This window comes from Centroberyx affinis, unplaced genomic scaffold (assembly GCF_046629955.1).
Source record: "Centroberyx affinis isolate AG114_WGS23_722 - 3 ecotype Tasmania unplaced genomic scaffold, CSIRO-AGI_Caff_v1 ptg000723l_1, whole genome shotgun sequence".
NCBI classification, from domain to species: Eukaryota; Metazoa; Chordata; class Actinopteri; order Beryciformes; family Berycidae; genus Centroberyx; species Centroberyx affinis.
This window is the reverse complement of record NW_027279340.1, coordinates 303,474-325,450: the sequence shown is the minus strand read 5'-3', so window position 1 is coordinate 325,450 and position 21,977 is coordinate 303,474. Positions and strand designations below refer to the sequence as shown.

Here is a 21,977-nt window from a genome sequence, read left to right as displayed (position 1 = left end):
GCACCATCTGCTAGATAGTAATACTTTTATTGTTTTATATTCACATTAATGAAACTTTAATATTTCCTTAATAGGTCCAAGTGTTAATACAACTGCTTGGACCCTTACAGTTGCTGCTTACTATATTTCTATATGTCTATTGCTATATTTCTTATTATTTTTTATTAAAAATTATAGATTTATTGAACATTTGCAGGGTTTTTTTAATTTACCTAATGGCGTTTTGTAAAAGCAAGACCTCTGCTATGCATTATACCTAACAACGATTCTTATTTATTCTAAAGTTACTGTAAAGAATGAACTCTCCTGGCTAATTGCTTAAGTATGTGATTCTGTGTGTGTGTGTGTGTGTGTGTGTGTGTGTGTGTTGTGTATTTGCACATCATGAATATTAATACATGTACGTATGTCAAGAATCCCTCAGCAAGATATATGGTTATGATTCCTCCTGCTGTCATGTACTCCTGCATGAGTTTCGGAGATGTTGGTTTCACATAGCGGCTTTTCTGTGAAATATCAATTCCAAAAACAGTTATTGCTGCAGCTGTGTGTGCCAGAAAGTGAGAACCGAACCTCCCTCGCGTGCCCTCCTCTCTCTCCGCTAGATCTAATCTCTGTCTTTACTAGCAGAGGGCTTGGGGGTGAAACCACTCTCTCCATCTGTTAGCATGGATAGTACTGGGGAAAATGACTACCACATCCACCCTGCACCTCACGCATATCGCTGTATGAACTCTGTCATAGTACCAGGATTGCTTTCTGTCATGCTGAGATAGAAGATTCTCAAATCGGATTTTCTTAGGAACGAAAATGTCTCCACAGTGTAGCATAATCCTCTAGTAGTGTCAATATATCAGAAAGAAGCCTCCCTATGCAGAGATATTAGCTAGTTGATTGAGACATGGTCTCTCATCCTCTCATAACACCTTTCCTAGTTCTCAACATGTCTGCTTATGTGTCACTGACCATGACGAGAGGAAGATGGAAAGTCATCATGTTAGCTATTTCTATGCTGATCGAAACATGGTTTGAGGCAGTGTATTGCCATTTATATGGCTAGTATTAACATGAATATCCCATTTTCCTCCTGTTCTTTCACGCTGCTTCTCATGACTTTTATCCTTCCTTCCTCCCTTCCTTCCTTCCTTCCTTCCCTCCCTCCCTCCTTTCCTCCTTCTCGCTTTCCTTCCTCCTCCTTTTCATCTTCCCACCTTTAATCTCCTCCTTTGTCTTTCATTCCTTTCTTCCTTCATTAATTCTTTTCTTTCCCTCCTTTCTTGCTTCCTCAAACCTCTCACTCCTTCCTGCATCCTTTCCTCTGCAGACGTTTGACAAGTGTTTCCTGGGCTCGTCTGAGACGGCGGATGCCAACCGTGTGTTCTGCGGACAGATGGGGGCAGTTTACCTGTTTGGAGAGGCGCTCAGCGCTGCTCAGATCCTGGCTATCTATCAGCTCGGCCCGGGATACAAGGTTGGCACTCGAACAACCCGAAATGTCTACACGCTAGTAACATGTATTAATTTCACAGAGACACTTCCATAACTTCTGCAAGGATGTTATGTTTGAATTACAATGATTAAAGTTTTGTTTTAGTTTTGTTTTAAACAGCGCATGAGTAAGAAAACAAAAGTTCTGTTTCATACATATTAATTTGAACAAAGAGCACAGCTGCCTGATGCTGCATGACTCCAGTGGAGACCAGCATTTGGTTAGTAGAAGAGCACTTTAAGTTGCATTCGGTCTTGACATGGTCTTTGTCTCTATCCTGACCCTTCAGTGTTTTGTACTTGAGAAAGTCACTTGTGAAAAAAAAAATGGTGATACTAGTTCATTATGTCTATCTTGTCTCTCAATTGCTTATGACTGTATCTCTCCGTCTCTCTATCTCTCCCTCTCCTATTCTACCTCCATCACTGCTCAGGGAACATTTAAGTACAAGGCTGAGAGTGACTTGCTGTTTGCGGAGCATCATAAGACCTTGCTGTACGATGGCAAGTTGTCCTCCAGTATTGCCTTCAGCTACAACCCTCGCGCTACAGACGCCCAGCTCTGCCTCGAGTCCTCCCCCAAGGACAACGCCTCCATTTTTGTCCACTCACCCCATGCACTCATGCTGCAGGTATTTATGCCCCCAACATAAGCCTGTGCTTGTATGGCAGATAGTTGGTGTTTCCCTTGGAGTTTGAGTTGATACTGTTTGGGTTGCCATTCCCCAAACTTGAGCCAAAAGCCACCATGCTGTTATCTTTGAAGCGATGTCATGCTTTCTCGAGTGCAAATTCATTCACCACCTGTACTCCTCTTCCTCCGCTCCCACTTTTCCAGATGTACCCATCTCTCTCCCTTCCTCCAAGATAATGAAAGTGCCCCAGTTGGCATCTTTTCATTTTAACAGCCTCATTAGGACAGCGGTGCAAATGCTAAAAAATGCCAACTTGATGCTCTAATTATGGCATTAACCTTCTCTGGAACTAAGGTTTAGTTCGGCACTAAAGGTGGTGGTGTATTTGGAGGAAGTTTTTCCTGTAAATAGTAAGTGGTGAACTTTGTTGAAGTTCACCACTTACAAAACTCTCACAACACACACTCACAAAAACACACACCGCAGTTTTCTTTTCTCAAACACTAATTGAATTTTCTCTGATGCCCTCTCATCAAAGAATATGCTTCATCTCCTTTGTGTGGGAGGCTACTGCTAACACACAAACACATGCCCCCCCCCCAACCTCCATAGAATATGTGAATATGAAAGAATGTGTGACCTATATTTTCAGCTTTGCTATACCATGCTCAAAATTCCCATCCTATTGAGGGGTCAAAAATGCAGTCACCAAGGCGCTGTTAGTGTCGCATAATTACACACAGCTTGTGTGTGCTCACATTTTTTCTCAGTCACTAGTCACAGTGTTGCAACAAGTCTTTTTTTCCATTTCACATTACAAGATCACTTAAATTGTGTTTTTATATATTGAAGTCTTGATTTGAATATTACTGAAAACCTAAGGAAAGCTAAGGCTATTAACACTGTAGTATCTCAAAAATCTATTCTCTCAATGAGCAATTTGTTATATGTGCATAAACTTGCATGAATTACGTCATGGACCCAGACCTGTGATTGACAACTTTGTTTTGATGTGGGTTAAAATGCTAAGAATTATATGCAAACACTATCTGACCCAGATGTGAGTGGACTATGTATTCCTTAAATATAACCATGTATGACCATCTGTGTTTCTTGCTGTAGGATGTGAAGGCAGTGGTGACCCACTCAGTCCAGAGTGGCATACACTCAATTGGAGGTGTGCAGGTCCTCTTCCCCCTGTTTGCACAGCTGGATTTCTGCCAGCCCTCCAGCCATGAGCTGGACACCTCTGTCTGGTAGTACACACACACACACACACACACACACACACACACACACACACACACACACACACACACACACACACTCACACACAGTACCAAATATACTATTACTTGCCACAAATATGTATATTTATTGGAATATTGAACAATATGTAGCTGGTATTTGGCCTTCAGTAAATCAGGATTTGGTTTTGTAACAGAAAAATGGTGATTGGATGAAATATACATGATTAATATTACTCAATAGGGTTTATGTAATTGTAGTATTTTTGTTGTTAGTAGAATAGAATAGGTTGCAAATGAGGCTCTCTATATTTAATTTTGTATGGTAGTGTTGCCTTGAAAGCCATGAGGTCATCTTGCTTATAATTACAGCTCTGTTGTATCTGCTGCCCTCAAGGTGATGCTAACTAGAATCTGTTCTGCCAGCACAATGGTGACACGACACCCTTATTCAATCACATTTCATGTAAGATATGCCCTCTAAGAGCCAGGGCTTAGTCAGCAGCTTACATAGCTCATTCTCACTCTCTCACTCTCACTGTCTCTCTCTCTCTCTCTCTCTCTCTCTCTCTCTCTCTCTCTCTCTCTCTCTCTCTCTCTCTCTCTCTCTCTCTCTCTCTCTCCCTCTCTCTCTGTGTCTCTGTCCCTGTCCCTTTCTCTCCCCTCCTCTCTGTCTGTATGTCTCTACATCTCAGCTGCACTTTGCTGTCCTTTGTGATGGAGCTGCTGAAGAACTCGGTGGCTATGCAAGAGCAAGTCCTGGCCTGCAAAGGCTTTCTGGTCATTGGCTACACTTTGGAGAAGGTGAGAGACACGCAAATTGGCTCAGCTGACAACAGAGTACACAAGAGTGCTTTTCATGTGACACTGTCTTCCCTCACCACTAGCTCTACTCATAATGGATCCAGGACAATAACATCATGGCTGACCTTGATTCCCTTATCTCCTTCACATCATATGCACAAACAAACACACACACAGGCATACACAAACACCAACATTTGATATGAGACAGACTTTGTTTTCCCTCAGCTGTATTTGGAGGTCACAGCTGGCTTGTCTGCTTGTTAGGCAGAAGAGGTCTTCCTCATCTTTTTCTTGTGTGTGTGGGTGTCCTTTCCTTCCCCTCTCCCTGTTACAACTCCCTCACCCCCTTGCTTCTTAACACCCCTTCCCTTCCTTTCTCTGACATATCATATCCCCCCCTTTACTGTACTTTCCATCTCCTTGTCTCCCTGTCTGTGCTCCAGTCTTCCAAGGTGCATGTGACGCGGCCGGTCCTGGACATTGTGCTGGCCTTTGCCAGATATCTTAGCAACTTGCAGAATGGCGTCTTGCTGCTCAAGCAGCTGTGTGACCACATTCTGTTCAACCCTGCCATCTGGATCCACGCCCCTGCCAAGGTAACATAAATACATGCATGCACACACACATACACAGTAACACATTATTATGCATTTTGATGCATTCATAAGAGCTATGCATATGCACATGTAGACAGAACACACACAAATGCGCCCAGGCACACATACACACATGCAAGAACTCACATGCAAGAACTCACACAAACTCACACACACCATCACCTTCTCTTACCCTGTATGCTCTTGCCCTGCCTTTTATTTTAGAGTTCAACCTGGAGTACAAGGTTATCCCTCCACCTGTGACTCACTGACTGCTATTTAAATGAGAATGGCTTGCCTAATACCCTTAGGGGCTTAGAGGCCTCCACTTATCATAGGCACAAAAAGCTAGGTCACACTAAAATTGGATTTTTATTCTGTTCCGACTCAAGCTGCGCACGCGTGCGAGTGTGAGTGTGTGTATGTGTGTTTTCATATGCATTTTCTTTATCCTCTGCAGGTGCAATTGACGCTTTACACCTACCTGGCCACAGAGTTCATCAGCACAGTGACCATCTATAACGCCATACGCAGGGTGGGCACAGTACTGCAGGTCATGCATACACTCAAGTACTACTACTGGGTCATCAACCCCCAGGACCGCAGTGGAGTCATGCCTAAGGGCATAGGTGAGCACACACACACACCATGCAACACTAGGCATACTGTAGGGGAGTGGTGTTCCTATTCCTCCTGTTTCCCTCCTTTCAAATATATACACTTTGCAATTGCACATGCAGACATGCATGCACCAGCATGTGCACAGAAAGATGGACACACACACTCACTCTCTCCCAGGGTAGCTCCTACAAGTGATAGATCTGGAGCAGAACTTAACTTTTACTAGAAAAAACTAGGTCAATCACGTGACCCTTATTTTTCTACTTCTTTCCTAATCCTTCTGGGTCCTGCTCATTTCATTTATAGTAAGCTACTCTGCTAGTAAGTAAGTCACTCTGCTGTTTGGGTTTTCAGATGGTCCAAGGCCTAACCAGAAGGAGATCCATTCCCTCCGAGCCTTTCTGCTGCTGTTTGTCAAACAGCTCATAATGAAGGTAAGTCCATGGCTCATGGTGCTAAAACACAGAGAAAAACACCAAAAACAATTCTATTTGACGAAGCCATCTAGTCTATTGAGACCCCTCCTCCCTCTCCTAACAGTAAAGTAAATATCTCTGGAGCCTCTGGATGACCCAAAACACACCTACATTGACTTAGATAGGGAAGTGGCACATTTGGATGCCAAAATTGTGTTTGCCAGTGATATTTATCATTCCTGTCCTACCGAGCTGTTAGTGATGCAACGTGTACTGTAGCTGGTGCACTTTGATTGCAGTGAACTTGCACTCTGATTGCCAATGGTGCGAAGGTAATGGACTAAGCTTACTAGCTAGCTGCCACTTCACAACAGTAAATGTAGCTACTCTTGGTCAGAGCACAATTCTCTTTATATTTCAGCCAGGTGGTTTAAGGTTTAAGGTGATACATAACTGATCCAAATTTATTGACCTTTTTTTCCCCTTTCATTAGATCTGTCTATTGGTAAATCATCTGCTTTGCAATTAATTTGATTATGTATGTGGATATTTGATTTTTGTTTTCAAAAAGCTCTTTTAAACTAAATGGAGAAAATGTGAGAAAAGTACATGTTCATAATCTAGGAAGGATAGACATTTTCTTTTTCTTTTTTCATTAACTGTATATAGACGTCAGATTGTCAATGTCATTTTTTTTAATGGAGCATCAAATTTAATTATGAACTCACTGGCCTTCACATTTCCTGTCCAGGGCCCATCTAATCAATAATACAACAATATACTTGGCACTAATGTGATTAGTTGAATTTACTAATTGCACTAAGCTCCTTAGTTAGGTACCTCCTCTCCCAAAGCAAGTTTGATACATCTGTTCATTCTGTTCAGCGAGGCCTACATGTCTACAGTGGGTATAGAGTAAAACATAATCAATGAAGACAGTGTTGAAGTGATTTGTGTAATTATTTCCTAGGATCATGGTGTCAAGGAAGATGAGCTGCAGAGTATCCTCAACTACCTGCTGACGATGCATGAGGTAAGAATGTGTGCTGTGTCCATGCAGCATTGGCCGTATAAACCTCTCCACCAGATGGCAACATAACTCCACCTCTTGAGTTCCCATGCTTTCTGTTCCCATCTGATATGCAGACCATGAGTCGACCAATCCTGCTGCAAAGGGAAGCATTACTGTTCCTTGTTAGTATTCAAAGTCTGCCAGTCAAAAGTCCTGACAGAAGCGGTCTTGTTTAGACTGCAGTGATGCATAGCAAATTAATGAAGCAATAAAACAATAAACCCTGTAGGAATAAAGGGTGATTACAACATTCTTTGGAAAATCCACTGTGATGTAGCAGCCCTTGATTTTATTGAAAGCATATTCTTAATTCTTTAGTTCAAATGCTTCTTATGCATTCATTTATTGTTATTGATGAATTTGTACTACCTTTACTACTACTAAATTAAAACAAAAAACAAAAACATAACAAAACTAGCATTGAAATAGGCCTAATTGTAATGCATATCTGGAGGCATACTTGCCTTTGTGTGTTTGTCTTTTATTGACATGGACCACAACTGACTATGTATTCTTCATTGTTTTCAAGATGTTGCGATGAAAGCTGACCAACTTCAGCCCCATTAGCTGCAGGGTTTATTCCAATGCTATTATTGAATGCCAATGTAGCCCCTGCTCTCTGTCCCACAGGATGACAATCTCATGGATGTGCTGCAGTTGTTGGTGGCTGTGATGTCCGAACACCCCGGGTCCATGGTCCAGGCCTTTGACCAGCGCAATGGGATACGGTATGGGATGTGATCACCTGTTCGCCTTTCAACACTCTCCTCCATTAGCCATACATGCATATATTTTATGTTATATTTACATGAATTTATATTTTTGGTACTTTTTCAGTCAAAGTCAAAGTGGCCAAAAGCAGATCAGATAATTTTAAATGTTTAAAGCTTTAGTTTTGCATATCCACTATTTTTTTTTTCTTCAATGTGTTTGTGTTGTGATTTCTGACTGTGGGGCTAAAATGATGCCAGATGATCTGGTCAACCAATAAAGATGGTTTGCTAGTTTCATTTGAAGCTTTCTCCTCGCTATTGAAATTCACCAGCGCTCTGAGTTATTCCCCTAATTTAAACGGCGTGCCTCTGTGTTTCCAGGGTTATGGCTTAAGGTAGAAAATATATGGTCTGTATTCTGTAGGTACTTATTGTATGTTCAGAGCTTTCTGTATTACTTTTGGTTCATGTAACACTTTAGTTTGAGGATGCTATAGCTCATTGCTTTTGTTTTTGTTTCATTTTAGAACAGATCAAATGCTGTTATAAAAATAGAAATAATAGCGTTTCACATGAACATGATAAATGTTATCCTACTTTTTCTCTAATGGAAAGCTGCAATGATGAAAAATAATATTCATTATATAGTGTAAATGCAGGCTTGGTATTTAGATTTGATCACTTTTTTGCTTTTTTTCAACAGTGTGATCTACAAGCTGCTGGCATCCAAAAGTGAAGGAATAAGAGTGCAGGCACTCAAAGTCATGGGCTACTTTCTGAAGCATTTGCCACCAAAGTAAGTGCAGCCACTAAGCTGATATTCTCATCATAGTCATATAGAGTAAATATGATTCAAATTCTAGTTTGCACAATTTCTATGTTGTTCAGTGTTCAGGTCTATTTCAGTTCAGTCTGTTTAAGCAGTATAAAAAACAAAATAGAAAAGGGGCACTATTATGTGCATAAAAAATCTTAAAACTAATATACAGTAGTGACAAATAATTGAAAGGGAATGCCGTTTTATATTTTGAAGTGTCTAAATTATTGATCCCAAAGCTTTATATCTTCCCAAAACTTACATTTAGATACATCTGCTGTACATTATATTTTTAAATAGTTCTATACGTTTTATTTTTGATTACGTTTTATTTAGGCAACAAGTCAGTTTCATAATAGTTCTTGTTAAGATCAACTATAAAATAATGTAGTATGCAAAATAATCTCATCATACGATTAAATGTAGATAACAAAATCAAAGCGGCTCGAGTTAAGGTTGATGGCGGATTATCTTTCAGTCTGCAGGCCTCGCTGTCAAAATAAATAGTGAATTATCATGTTTGACCCACGCCAGTTCCATCTTCTTGTTGAGAATTCGTTTGATATAAATGTGGCCCTCTTTTCGTCTAAAGAGCAATTAGAGGTGCAGAGTTATTTGGGTGGGGATGCTTGTTGAGATTCAGGTCATATTGCAAGCTATTCCCGGCTTTATCTTGATTACCAACCACCAACTATAGTGTGTTCACCCTATGCAGCAGCAGCAGCCCCAGCTCTAACCACAGTCCTACAGCAGTATAAAGGCTCACGGTCTGGATGCAAGGTTGACCCGGAGCCTATCTGCAAACTGTCTATGGCTCTGTAACTGAGTTATAATCCTAAAATTGGAACTGATCTGTGATCAGAGATGAAAGCGATGAGGACTTCTCTGTGAAGAACCGCTCCTACTTAGTCAGCAGGAATTCTCTTTTTCATTTCCTCCATGTCAAATGTCAGCTGGAGCTCGGCTGAGTTATACCGCTATAGATTTCAACCATTCTGATTCTGTGCCTCATCAGATGCTTTCAGATTTTGCCCCTTTGCCACTTGTGAAATGAATGATAATCCAGAATGTTTTCAGTATGATTCTTCTGTAAATAATGTGAAATAATGATCATAGTGTCAGAATTATATTATAATGATATTAAGTCAATATGATATATCATGTTCCAATTAGGAAAGGGTGCTGCAGTAACACTGTGGAAGTATTATAGCAATGCTATAGACAAATATTAATATTTACCCTGCCTGACCTTTGACCTCCTAACGCCCTGACCAGGAGGAAATCTGAGCTCATGCTGGGTCATGGCCTCTTCTCCCTGCTCACCGAACGCCTGATGCTAAACTCCAGCCAGTTTACCATGACAACCTACAACGTGCTCTTCGAGGTCAGTCTTCCCCCTACTTTCATGCTCCAGGCATGTGTTGATAGAACTGAACTTGTAACTTGTAATCTCCTATCTGTTGAAATGTGTATATGTAGTTGTATTTGTATGTGTGTACATGATTGCACACACACACACACACACACACACACACATATTGTCTTGAATTCTGACATCACATTAACTTCCTAGATGATACAGTTTTATTTTTTTCTTTATTTTCTCACCATTTTCTTGTCTGATTTTCCTTTTGCCTAGACTGCACAATATGAAGATTTAATTATTTGCATTAAACAATAAATTACATGGCAAAAATTTAAATAGGTGTAACTCTAGAGAAATTCATCACATTGCATCATACTGCCGATAGAGACTGAACATGGTGTTCCTTCTGCTGAATCTTAATTTGACAATTATTTAGGAATATATGTGATGGGGAAACGCATAGCTATGCATGACTGTAGTGTAGTTTGTTTCTCTGTTGTTGTTAACTGTGCTGTGCGTGGATATTTATGACTAGAATCCCCTCTCTGTCCCCTGGTAGATTCTTACAGAGCAGATCTGCACTCAAGTGATCCATAAACAGCATCCGGACCCCGACTCCACTGTGAAGATTCTCAACCCACGTAAGTGCCCCCTCTGCGCCACACTGCTCTCCTAAATCATCCCCTGCAGCGTACCCTCTCCGTGCCTATTGCTCCACACTGCACTGGAGGATATTCCCCGTGGGCTTGTGCGATTGCTATATACAGTCAAACAAATGAACGACATAAATTTTGCAGCCCGAAGCTATTTTCATACAACTCGACCTCTGATGTAAGCTTAGCATAAAGATGGTGCTAATACTTTGTGTGATATACAACCGCTGGTTTTAAGTCTGTGACATCTTTCATCGGGATTCATTTACACAGAGAAATGGTATTTAGAAATGTGATGGAATTTATTAAAGCATTGAATTCAAATTGTACAACATTTTATATGTTGGTATAGCAGATGGTAATTTTGCTAATGATTGAATAAATTAAAGTTTATTATATTAATACCCTTGCTCAAATCATTTATATATAGTATTTGTACAGTTTTATTATTTAGTGAAGTGAATAACAAGTGTAAATGGCATCATCTAAGCATCTTTGATTTTACCATTATACTTAGTCTATTGTTACTATTCTGCATTTATGAATGAAGCCAATTTATATTTTTTTGTTGTTTCATATCATATACTTTCCTTTAGGTTGTCACTGCTTCCCTATTTCATCTTTACCTTTCATATTCTTGTAAGGTATTCATTGTAACAGCTTGAGGGATTTCGGATGGCAAGAGCTCTCTTTATACGTATATATGCACACACATTCCATGCGTATTTTTTTTTTTTTTTCAACCAGTGCCTCATTACTAGTAGAAAGGGCATGCTTATTTTCTATATGATGCAACATAATAAGCTGAAATAGCAACCCCAGGCTTTGATCAGTGTTCCCATCCTATCATGTCTCGGAGTATTTTCAGGCCATTACTTACCTCCAATTTCACATGTCGGCTCACAAAATCTTTTCATATGTGGAAATCAAAGTATTCAGTTCAACTAAGAAAAGAAAACATCTCTCTCTGTTACACAGACGCACCCACACATACACACGCACATACGTGCACACACACATACAAAACTTTAATCAGCTTGAAATCCAAGAGCTTGGTGTAATCACAACCAAGGTTTACTTCCAACCAGCCTTAATCTGACAAGGTACTGCTGTAGTCACACATTGATTATCTTAAGCCTTTATTGTGTTAAAAACTCTCCTTCCCAACCATCCCAGACAGGCGGTATATATCATAGAAACCTTGTATGGGTTTGTACATGTGAGCGCATGCTATGGAACATAGAGCGGTGGTCTGTTTCTCCTTTGCTGTGCATTCTCTTGATTTAATCTGCGACAAACTCCCAAAATGGCCCCCTGATTGCAGTCTTTAGTAACGTCAGAGCCAATCAAACAAACCGAGGAAGTACCGTTTCCCTCAAATTAACTCAAGGGAAGGGAACCAAGAGCAAATGGAAAAAAGAAAGGAATACGCCATCCCTCCATCCTCATTCCCGGTACATGCTGGGGTAATTTTCTGGCGGTAAAGGTTCAGCGACTCATAATTTGAGTGACTAAGGCGTAGAAACAACACAACCGTCTGCCGGGGCAAGGGGGCATCGGTTAGCGCCAAGGTCTGGAGAGACAAGTGAAACCCAAGCCCCGCCGTCTCTCTACTCAAAGCAAATGGACACTGACATTGTCTAGATAATTCATCTAAACAGTCAGTCTCTTTGGGTTAACCAAAGCCAAGCCTTCCAGAAGGGCCTTGTGACTCTGGCTCTCTCATTTGAAACAATACCAAAACCATTACAGTGCGATAAAGATCAATGGCTTGGACTTTTTATTCTCCTCTGTTCTGTTTTTCTTACCACAGCCACAGATTTTCAGGTGTGTACAGCTGGGAATTGAGATAGTTTGTGACACAATGATTTGCACATGTTGAGACCAATGTCTGATTTAGCTGTTGATTTGCAGAGTTTCCCCTTCTTTGCCCAAACAGCAATTTTTATATCCAAGCAGAATCTTTGGATCTCAGAACGTTTCCAAATCCAAAACTTTTTTTCTTGGTCTTGAAAATGAAATGTGCTATAATGTATTATGTGACAAAATGGATCATGCAGATATACATTATTAGCAGATAGTATCTCGACATTTTCAGATATTGACTTGTGGATTGTCGCAGCTCCATAATAAATTCTCATCCCAGTCCTTTTTAAACATAGTGTGTGTGTGTGTGTGTGTGTGTGTGTTAATGTTTCCAGAGATCCTGAAGGTGATGGCTGCCCTGCTGAAGAACTCTCCCCCGTCCCCCGAGAGCATGGAGGTGCGCAGGGTCTTCCTGTCAGACATGATCAAACTGTTCAATAACAGCAGAGAGAACCGCAGGTAAGGAGTCGACAGCTCGGTGGGATAGAGCACCACCTTCCACACTAGACCATACACCGTTTACACGCCGGAGACAGAAAGGACTCACGGGGGGATTTGTCGAACACTCCACCGCACGCTACAATACTGACACAGACACGCCATTTTCTCATATCTGTGCGTGCATGTGTGTTTGTGTCAGGAGCCTGCTGCAGTGCTCGGTGTGGCAGGAGTGGATGCTCTCCCTGTGCTTCATCAACCCGCGCAACAGTGAGGAGCAGAAGATCACAGAGATGGTGTATGCCATCTTCCGCATCCTGCTCTACCACGCCATCAAGTACGAGTGGGGCGGCTGGCGCGTCTGGGTGGACACCCTGTCCATCACCCATTCCAAGGTCAGAGCGCTCATTATATCCATGCGTGCCTCACACACACACATACACACACACACAACGGTTTGACACAGCTTTGTTTATCATTCTCTGTGGATCCTCTACTCTCTCTTTATCCATTACATTTCTTCCGGCTTTTGTGTTTTGTTTCTGTTCCCTCTCATTTTACCTCGCACACTCTTTGTCTCTCTTTAGTAAACACAAGAACACACACACACACACACACACACACACACACACACACACACACACACTCACTCACTCACTCACACACACACACACACACACACACAGTATTGCATGTCTTTCTACAGTAGTCTCAGCCTAAACAGTCACCACATGACTATTGCTGTAAGACTCAGTTCACATCCTTGCACTTACTCTGTCCCTTGGATTAAATCCCAGCTACTCAGACAGCAATATTTAATTCAGTCAAAGCCATCGGCTCTGCCACCCATCAGATGTTTAGTTTGAACCTGACATAATGCCTTTCACCAAATAAAAAAATTAGAGAGCACTATCATCCACCCTTGGTAACTCGCAGCGTAGGCTAGCATAGTAATCAAGCCTTGACTCTCGGTGCCCATCAGATCCAGCTATGGAAGCCATACAGTGATTATGACTTAAAAGCTAGTTACAGTATAAACCAATGGGAGTGAGCCTACCAGCCCTTCCACTCTTTTATTTATGTATAGAGTCTCTTTCTTTCACATTGCACAGATAAAAATAAACTTCTGGCACTTCTTATTTCCAAAAACTGAATTCAAAATACTGCTTTAGAAATTCAGTGTTGATATCGTATTACGCTACTCTGTTCCAAAGCAGTGAAGTAATTGAGGTTGGTGTCAGATTGTGGTCTGGGGGGTTTTTAAGCCTGGCAGATTGAAGGTTGAGTTAAATAAGTGCTTGTGATATGAGACGCTTCGGTGTAGTGAGGGCGTTGTGAGCGCTGGTGTCCAGTAGGGGGCACAGATAGACTACATGGGACATGATCAGTCTGAAGGCAGCAGTGAGCAGGATGTTGTGTTGTGTGCTGAATGCTCTGGACTCTCAACATCTCTCCACACCATCTAAACACTGTACAACTAACCTCCAACTGGAAGGAAAATACAATATGTACCTATGAAGGTCTAAGGAAATTTTCCATAGCACTGGCAGTCAAGGACAGCATTTGACAAAAGACGGACATAAAGTTCGGTGTAATTCAGTTCAGTGTAATATGACACAATGGCAAAATATAGCATATGTATGTACTATAGTAGGGGGTCCTCATCGCATGCCTTACTAAATTGTAATGTCATCACATCACTATTTCAATATTTAAAATACATTTATATGATCCCCTTTCTTAAACAAATCTGCTGAGAAATATAGCAATTTAATTGGAATACATTGTAGTATTTCTGTTTGACAATTACAGAAAAAATGGCAGTGCACCTGCAATATTTTATTGTGATTTTGGCAGACCAGCATCTATGGAAACAATGATGTCACTGTATTTTACTGTAAAATACGGAAAAAAAAATAAAAATGTATGTCAAAAGTATGTCACTTGCTATTTATGCATAACATCTTGTCTATGTGGGGTTTAGTTTCACCCCATGCGTATTGTTCTAGCTGGTTGCACATGGTTGTGTAGTTGCAGAGTGTTGCAGTCTCACTTTGCTGCCTAGCACAGTGCCTAGTTTGGTGTTGTGCAGAAATTGTTCATTCTTCTTATTACACGACAGGCTGTAATTGCCTTTTTCCTATAATTGCGCAAGATTAATGCTGTTTCTTCTTGGCTCTAGTTACAATGCCCAGCACTCATCTAAAAACAGAATTTCACACACACACTAGGTGTGAATACACACTTGCACTTACAAGATCTAACATACACAGACAAACACACACACGCACATTGCAGGGCCCCCGCCTGTGAATCGGATATTTGCAGCGGGTGCTAGGCATCAAGATACATGCATCTGCTATAAAAAAGCTAAAGAAACTCAATTGCAATTTTATTGTCCCGTTTGATAGATTTCCTGCCACCTTTGTAGCACCAAAGCTGTTTGTCACTGTTGCTCTCTCCTCCCACTGCTGCAGGGCTGTATGTGTGTGTGCGCGTTTGTGCATGATTGTGGGTGCGTGTGTGTACAATTGTGTGTGTGTGCATGCATGTGTCTATGTGTGTGTGTGCATGTGTGTGTGTGTGTGTGTGTGTGTTACCAGGAGAGAGTGGCTGAGGCACATTTTCTCTTTACCTTCCCTTTTCTCTTGGGCTCTAGGAAGCCCTTCTCTCAGAGCCCATTGAATATTCATCTGAACTGTGCGAGAACAATCACAGAAACAAGGCCTCATAAATACAACCAGCCCACTGGGAGTCTCCTGATAAGTACATACCTGCATTCATAAATACATTTGCACACTTCTCCTTTGCATCCTTAGGTGCATATATTCACTCTATGATTTACTCTGCATTGTTTGTACCATGGTGAAATTACAAGCATGGCGTGTTCATTAGTATGTCAGACTTGTTCATTTGTATTTATTTATTTTTTTACATCATTTAACACACAACCTCTGCTTGCTGACAAGGATAAAATATTTTTTTAAGTTTCCCATTTCTGTCCATATGTCAAGCCCCTCCCTCACATTACTGGACTGGCTATTTGAATGCAACTGCTGACTTCCACCCAGCAACTTTACTTGTCAGACTTTTTACTTTTCTTTTCTGGTTGTGTTAGCCAACCAATGAAGAGAATGACCATGTGAGGTTACATAAGGCCAGCGCTGTCTTTGATTATTATTGAAAGCAACTGTTGCCACGTGGCCATCACTTTACACTATTTTGTCTCTTTTTATTTAACTTTTTTGTACAGTCATATCAACCTGTAGAAGTAGGTTGATGAACCTGTAGGTGAAAGGATGTGTATTTTAGACATTCTTACTGGGAAGCAGAGAGAGGTTCGACTTATGTTTTGTGATTGGTTCCAGCTTCACTCTCTCTGCCCAACTTTAAAGTGAGCTGAAGCAGCTCACGATGCCACGGGTCGAGATGGTTTACAGATCTCCCTCAGGCTGACCTTGTGGTTTTTTTCTTTGCTTACTGGCATCTAACAATAGGCACTTGGTGAATTTGGTTGAGACTTGTAGATGAGAATGATAGAAAATCAGTGTGTACTGGCTTGCTGTGTTTGTGTGTGTGTGTGTGTGTGTCTGTGTGTATGTGTGTTTGTACGTGCAGATCCTTGTATGTCTGTCATTAGTAGGTGAGTGTATCTGCATATGTGTCTTTCTGAATAGACAGATGTTCCTGCAGGTGGGCACGCTGACACAACAGCCCTCCCACTCACAGCCCACACAGCCACCCAAGGTGCCCCTCGTCCATCTCTGCACACAAATGAGTTTGAAAACGAGGAGATCTCCAAAAGAGAGCGATCGGTGCGTGAAGGACCCGCTGTCCTTCAGGCTCCTACTGTCAGCTGACTTCATTATACCTGTCAGAAATTCCAACACAAAGATAAATATGAGCAGAAATGAGCCAACAGATTGCGGGCAAAATATACTGTACTGTAACACATTTATGAATATATAAAAAGCTGAAACGTTTGCTGTTACGTTTGGAAGTTTAGCATATTAATACCAATAGAGTTTAATTGTCTAATTGTCTACTATGAAATACAGAGTAGAGTTAAACAGTTTGGCCATACAGCTCAATGCCTCCTGGGGTTATTGAGACATTACACACACAAGACTCAAGCTGTTGTTCTTAGCCCAGGGTTTCAGATAGACACATTGACAAGTGAACAAAAGAAGAGGAAAGTGAGAACATTGAAGAGTCAATGCCAGATAATAGCCGTGCATTGAGTGTTGTCTGTGATATCCACTGGAAAGCAAGTGCTACTGTACCACAGTGAGCTGTAACTGCTATCTTGTAATTCTGGAGTAATAATTAAAAGCTTAAAATGAAATATGCTAATGGCTGGCTAATGGAAATCCCCCGGATTTGACCAGTCAGCTATAAACTCTCATTCACTGTATGGTATCCTCAAGAGGGATCTTTGTAGAGGAGAGTGGTTGTAAGGCTGTCTTCCTGTGATTCTCATAGACTTTGCCACTCAGGACTACATACTGATTACTGCGTCAGGAGAATTTTTTTTTTTTTAATTTTTAAAAAAGTTTTAGCGAGGAGCACAAAATGGAGAGATTGTGAGCAAGAGCGAAGCCACACAGCCAGGACTGCAGTAGCAGATGACATTGATTTTGGAGGAGGAATTGCATTTAGGTAATCGGATTAGAGCCACACTGCCCTCCCCATTTCCCCTTTGTTTTGTGGTTGCTCTCTATCTATTGATCTAAATGGGGACTCCCAGGCTCCTACTGTGGGGGTCTCCTCCCTAGACCAGAGCGCTGCCACCCTGACCCTCACCTCACAGGCTGTGCTGCGGGGCGCCTGCTGATTCCAGATCTGCTATACAGCACAGGCACAGGGACAATGAAACGGCTTGGGTCTATATAGTTTTGCCTTGTTTTGGAAACGAGATGGCTGTCTGATGTACTCAAGTATTCTGTGACTATAGAAAAGTTGAAGTAGCAAGGTATTTTGTGTCTACATTATTGTGGGCCTCTAGCTGGGGATTATGGAAGTAGAACAACAGAGGCCTGCCATGCTACAGTATTGCAATTTCTTTCTGTTTATAATAGTGTCCCTTTCCAAAGCATTTCAAATCTTTTGTATGATCTGGCCGTGCTGCGCCCAGTTAATACCATGTTACCTGTCACATTAGAAAAGCCCACCATGTTTTTGTACATTACCATAACATTTTTCCATACCCCACTGAGGCCAGGCTGAGTCGTGGAGTAGAATGAAATTAGATTAGATCAGTGCTGATGTCTTAGCCACCCAAGGCAGTTTCTATATATTGTAGCAACGCTAACCGCTCTTTTAAAAACCACAGAGACATATACTACCTCTGTCTAATGGTAACTGGATCTGTTACAGAGCCCCATTTAAGGCCAACATACATCATCTTAATGTACAGACTGCATCCTGAATCTATGACGTTATGGGCAGCACTGCACTCCAGCGTAATTTCCATAGGAGTGCACTCTGAATGCAGCCTTTTAATTGCTAAAAATGCTAAATGTCAAATTAAGCTCAAACTAATGGGGTAGAAGGTCTTGCTGTGTGATCACTAGATGAGGGAGTGGGGGGGGGGGGACTATTGGTGCATTTAGAACAGGCTCTGCACTCAGAAAACAGCTATGGATTACCAATCACTGCTTCCCCCTACAGAAGATTAATGAGCACCCATGTAGCAGGCTAATTTAGAACAATAACGCCTAATTAATTACAAATAATCAGCTTCTTTCTCTCCCTTTCCTTTCTCCCCCTCTCATTGACTCACTTTCTTCCTCTTTCTCCTATACACACCGTCTTATTTTTTCGTCTCCCTTTTCATCTCTGGCTCTCTAATTTTTTCTTTGTTTCTCTCTCTCTCTTTCATTCTCTTTCACTCTCTCTTTCTCTGTCTCTCGCTCTCTCTGTCTCACGGTCTCTCTCTCTCTAAATAGCCTCAGGTGAAAAAGCAGCAAAGTGGGTCTAGTTGCATTCTCCCCCCTCCAACCCATCTTTGACTTTCTGTCCTCTGAGCCCAGTGATTAATGCAGGGTCTTAAATTAGGCGTGGGAGGATTTGCCGATGCTGGACACGCACTCTGCACAGCTAGCAGACACACACTAACAGTATCTACTGCTAATCTATGACTGCTTACATGGATGGGCTCTTCCTCAAATGCCACTGCAGACCATTGCCATTATAGACTAGCAGTCTAGCCTAGCCATATCAGATGGTAAAAAGACTGATAGGGGTTAATAGGCCATGGACAGCTCCACATAATAAAGAGAGAGACGGTGTTTTGAAATTTCACAAAAAATGGCCCCATTTTTAAAACTCAGTAACAAGTTTAAATATGTTAAAGTCACAATAAAACAGTATTTGAGAGCATCATGCTTCTGTGATTTGATGTATTTGCAGTTAAAACGTTAAGGATGTTAAGGCGGGACATAACACAGGGAGGGTTTGTTCAAAGGTGGCTGACTGTAAACCAAGGGAATATCCGTTGGGGAGAGAGAGGCAGTTTTATTTGATGTCAGGGGAAGCAGGGAGGAGTGTTCAAAATATGGGACGGTATTATTGTTTGGATATTTTATGTACACCTACTGGTGCACCATGAAGTAACCACTAAACATACACTTTCCACAAAGTAAAACTCCTGGGATTTGATCTACAAGTACACTACAACTTGGGGATTTTTGGGGAGAATTTATTGTTAAATAGGTGTATATTATGGCATGGAAAATCAACTACTGTCACTCGGTGAAAAAGTCATTTTTAATTTCATTGTGACTTTAAAATGTCCTGTCAATAAAGCCTTTTTCTATGTTCCAAAATACCAGCATAGTCATGCTCTTCACATTATTTTTTTCTAGCAACATTCCAGAAAATGCACTCAATTTAAAAAACTGATTAAAGTGCAGTATAATTCAGTAGCGTGACTGTGGTTTTATCGTGTGTTTGCAGGTAACCTTTGAGCAGCACAAAGAGAACCTGTCCCGTATGTTCCGTCAGTACCAGCGGCAGGAGTCGGCAGGGTCTATGAGCACAATCCGAACCATCTCTGGCGCCAGCCAAAGCTCTGAGATCCTGGAATGCGCTAATGGGCCACACGGAGAGGAGACTGCCCCTTCCACTGTCATCGAGCTCACTGTGGATGAGTCGTCCCAGAAGCTTCCCCCTGCTTCAGCATCCGCTTCCACCGTCACCTCCAGCCCACCTGAGGCCGCTGGTGAACGGGGACAGGCATCCATCACCGTGTCCAACATTCTGGCCAGGGCCGAAGAGGAAGACCAGCAGTTGGCTCAAGAGTCTTCCAGCGATGGCTCAGGTGATGCGAAAGAGAATGAAACTACTGTGATACAGAGAACCAGTAAAGATGAACTTGACGGAGAAACCAACCAGCAAGAACCTATGACTGAGACTTCCACTGACAAGAACGACGGTGATACGCAAACTGCAGCTAGTGCCCCGACTGAAACGGATGCCGCAAAAACTCCAGAAACAGATGATGCGAAAGTAATGGAAGTGGTTGGAGACGCTGGCAAAATGTCTGCGACAGATGAGGCACAAACACCTCTAACAGACGATGAAAAATCTTATGAAAGTGACAATAACAAAGAATCGTCAAACTCCATGACGGAGGACTCTTTGAATGAAGCGTCTGTAGAACCGCAGGTGGCATCAGAGCCAGAAGGTAAGAATGACCAAATGTCCCCGGAGACCTCGGCCTGTCTGGAGAACAGCACGGTGGGCGGAGCCTCTGTCTTCAACGAGGACCTAGTTGACATGTCAACGGTTAGCGACCAGGTCCGCCCTAGTGATGCTGATGAGAGCCAAGATGAGTCCTCTTACGTTTCTGCTGCTGCTGGAGAGGAAGCGGAGGAAGGACAAAAGGGGGGAGATGAAAAAGAGGAGGAGGAAGGCAAGAAGGATGAGCAGAAAGGACAGGAGCAGGAGTTGGAGACGGAGGAGAAAGGCGATGACGAGGAGCAGGAGGAGTGCGAGGAGCAGGAGGTTAAAATACAGGGGGAAACTAAAGAAAGCGGAGAAAGCGTAAAGGAAGAGGAGGGGCCTGTTTTGGAGGGTCAGAGTTTGGAAACCCCTCCAGCTGAAACACCAGAACAAAATGTGACAGAACTACCCAAAGAAAACATTAACAAAGATGAACAGTCTTCCTCCATCACTGACACCCCTACTGCAGACCAGCAGCCCACAGATGCCACATTGCCCTCTACAGCCCAGGAGGCCACAGCGGCATCGGACTCTGCCTCCTCCACCTCACCTGACCAGCCTTCAGAGACCACTGGCACCACCACAGAAGAAGATCTGACCAAGGCCCCAGACAGCAGCACAGCATCCACTAGTTCTGACACACAGAAGAGTGCAGACTCCAAGACCAAAGAGATCAAGATTGCCAGGCTGGACGTGTCCAATGTGGCCTTAGACACCGAGAGACTCGAATTGAAGGAGACCTCTACAACTGTATGTGACTCTCTTTACATTTTCTATTTTTTTTTACAGTTTTGATCTTTAGTTTTTATTCAATAGTGTTGCATACTTTAAATGCATTATTTTTACTAGCATTCGTTGCATCTGGAATTAATGTAAATATCTTTTTCCAATTAATTAAATAGACAAAGACGACTCTAAACTCCTTGTAACTGCTTTCTTCCGGCCCTACCCCCTGTTAAAGCTACTCAAGTTTATGTCTTTGTGGTGTGTGTCCACAGGATCCTAGCCAAGGCCAGCCGGCAGCAGCGGCGGCAGCGGGGGCTCCAGGCCAAGCCAGAGAGAGCAGCACCTCAGCCCCTCGTTCCACCATGTTTCGTATCCCAGAGTTCCGCTGGTCCCACATGCACCAGCGCCTCCTCACTGACTTGCTCTTCTCCATTGAGACAGATGTCCAGATGTGGAGGAGGTAGGGTTCACAGTGATCTTCTGATGATGACTGTTAATCGAAATACAGATTCATTGAGTCTTTGAGCAGAATGTGGAGGAGGTTGTATGTCGTGAAGCTAGACATTTCAAGCAGTGCGTCCACCCAATGCTTTTTTTGTGCATTGCATTGTTGACCGTTAATCACGCGTTTTAATGCATACAGCTTGAAAATTTATAAATAATGTGACATGGTGATTAGGGATGGGACAATATGCTTATCTCACGATATAATATGATAAATAAAAGTTCAATGACAACAAATTTTGACTGTGCAGAATTATGTTTATTCTAAGACACAAATCTTTCTAGCA

General features: G+C 42.0%; 1 protein-coding gene across 3 annotated transcripts in view; it reads left to right on the top strand.

Moving 5' to 3' along the window:
* Nucleotides 1-21,977, top strand: part of lrba (LPS-responsive vesicle trafficking, beach and anchor containing) — a 194,802-nt gene that overhangs the window by 40,132 nt on the left and 132,693 nt on the right. For all 3 annotated transcript variants that reach the window (XM_071519725.1, XM_071519724.1, XM_071519723.1), the window contains exons 8-23: nucleotides 1,325-1,471; nucleotides 1,923-2,120; nucleotides 3,246-3,379; nucleotides 4,066-4,174; nucleotides 4,621-4,773; nucleotides 5,234-5,402; nucleotides 5,749-5,828; nucleotides 6,781-6,843; nucleotides 7,513-7,610; nucleotides 8,299-8,391; nucleotides 9,688-9,796; nucleotides 10,338-10,419; nucleotides 12,633-12,756; nucleotides 12,938-13,130; nucleotides 19,693-21,210; nucleotides 21,459-21,646. In XM_071519725.1, the coding sequence (XP_071375826.1) occupies nucleotides 1,325-1,471; nucleotides 1,923-2,120; nucleotides 3,246-3,379; nucleotides 4,066-4,174; nucleotides 4,621-4,773; nucleotides 5,234-5,402; nucleotides 5,749-5,828; nucleotides 6,781-6,843; nucleotides 7,513-7,610; nucleotides 8,299-8,391; nucleotides 9,688-9,796; nucleotides 10,338-10,419; nucleotides 12,633-12,756; nucleotides 12,938-13,130; nucleotides 19,693-21,210; nucleotides 21,459-21,646 (3,458 nt within the window). The remainder of the gene's footprint in view (nucleotides 1-1,324; nucleotides 1,472-1,922; nucleotides 2,121-3,245; nucleotides 3,380-4,065; nucleotides 4,175-4,620; nucleotides 4,774-5,233; nucleotides 5,403-5,748; nucleotides 5,829-6,780; nucleotides 6,844-7,512; nucleotides 7,611-8,298; nucleotides 8,392-9,687; nucleotides 9,797-10,337; nucleotides 10,420-12,632; nucleotides 12,757-12,937; nucleotides 13,131-19,692; nucleotides 21,211-21,458; nucleotides 21,647-21,977) is intronic.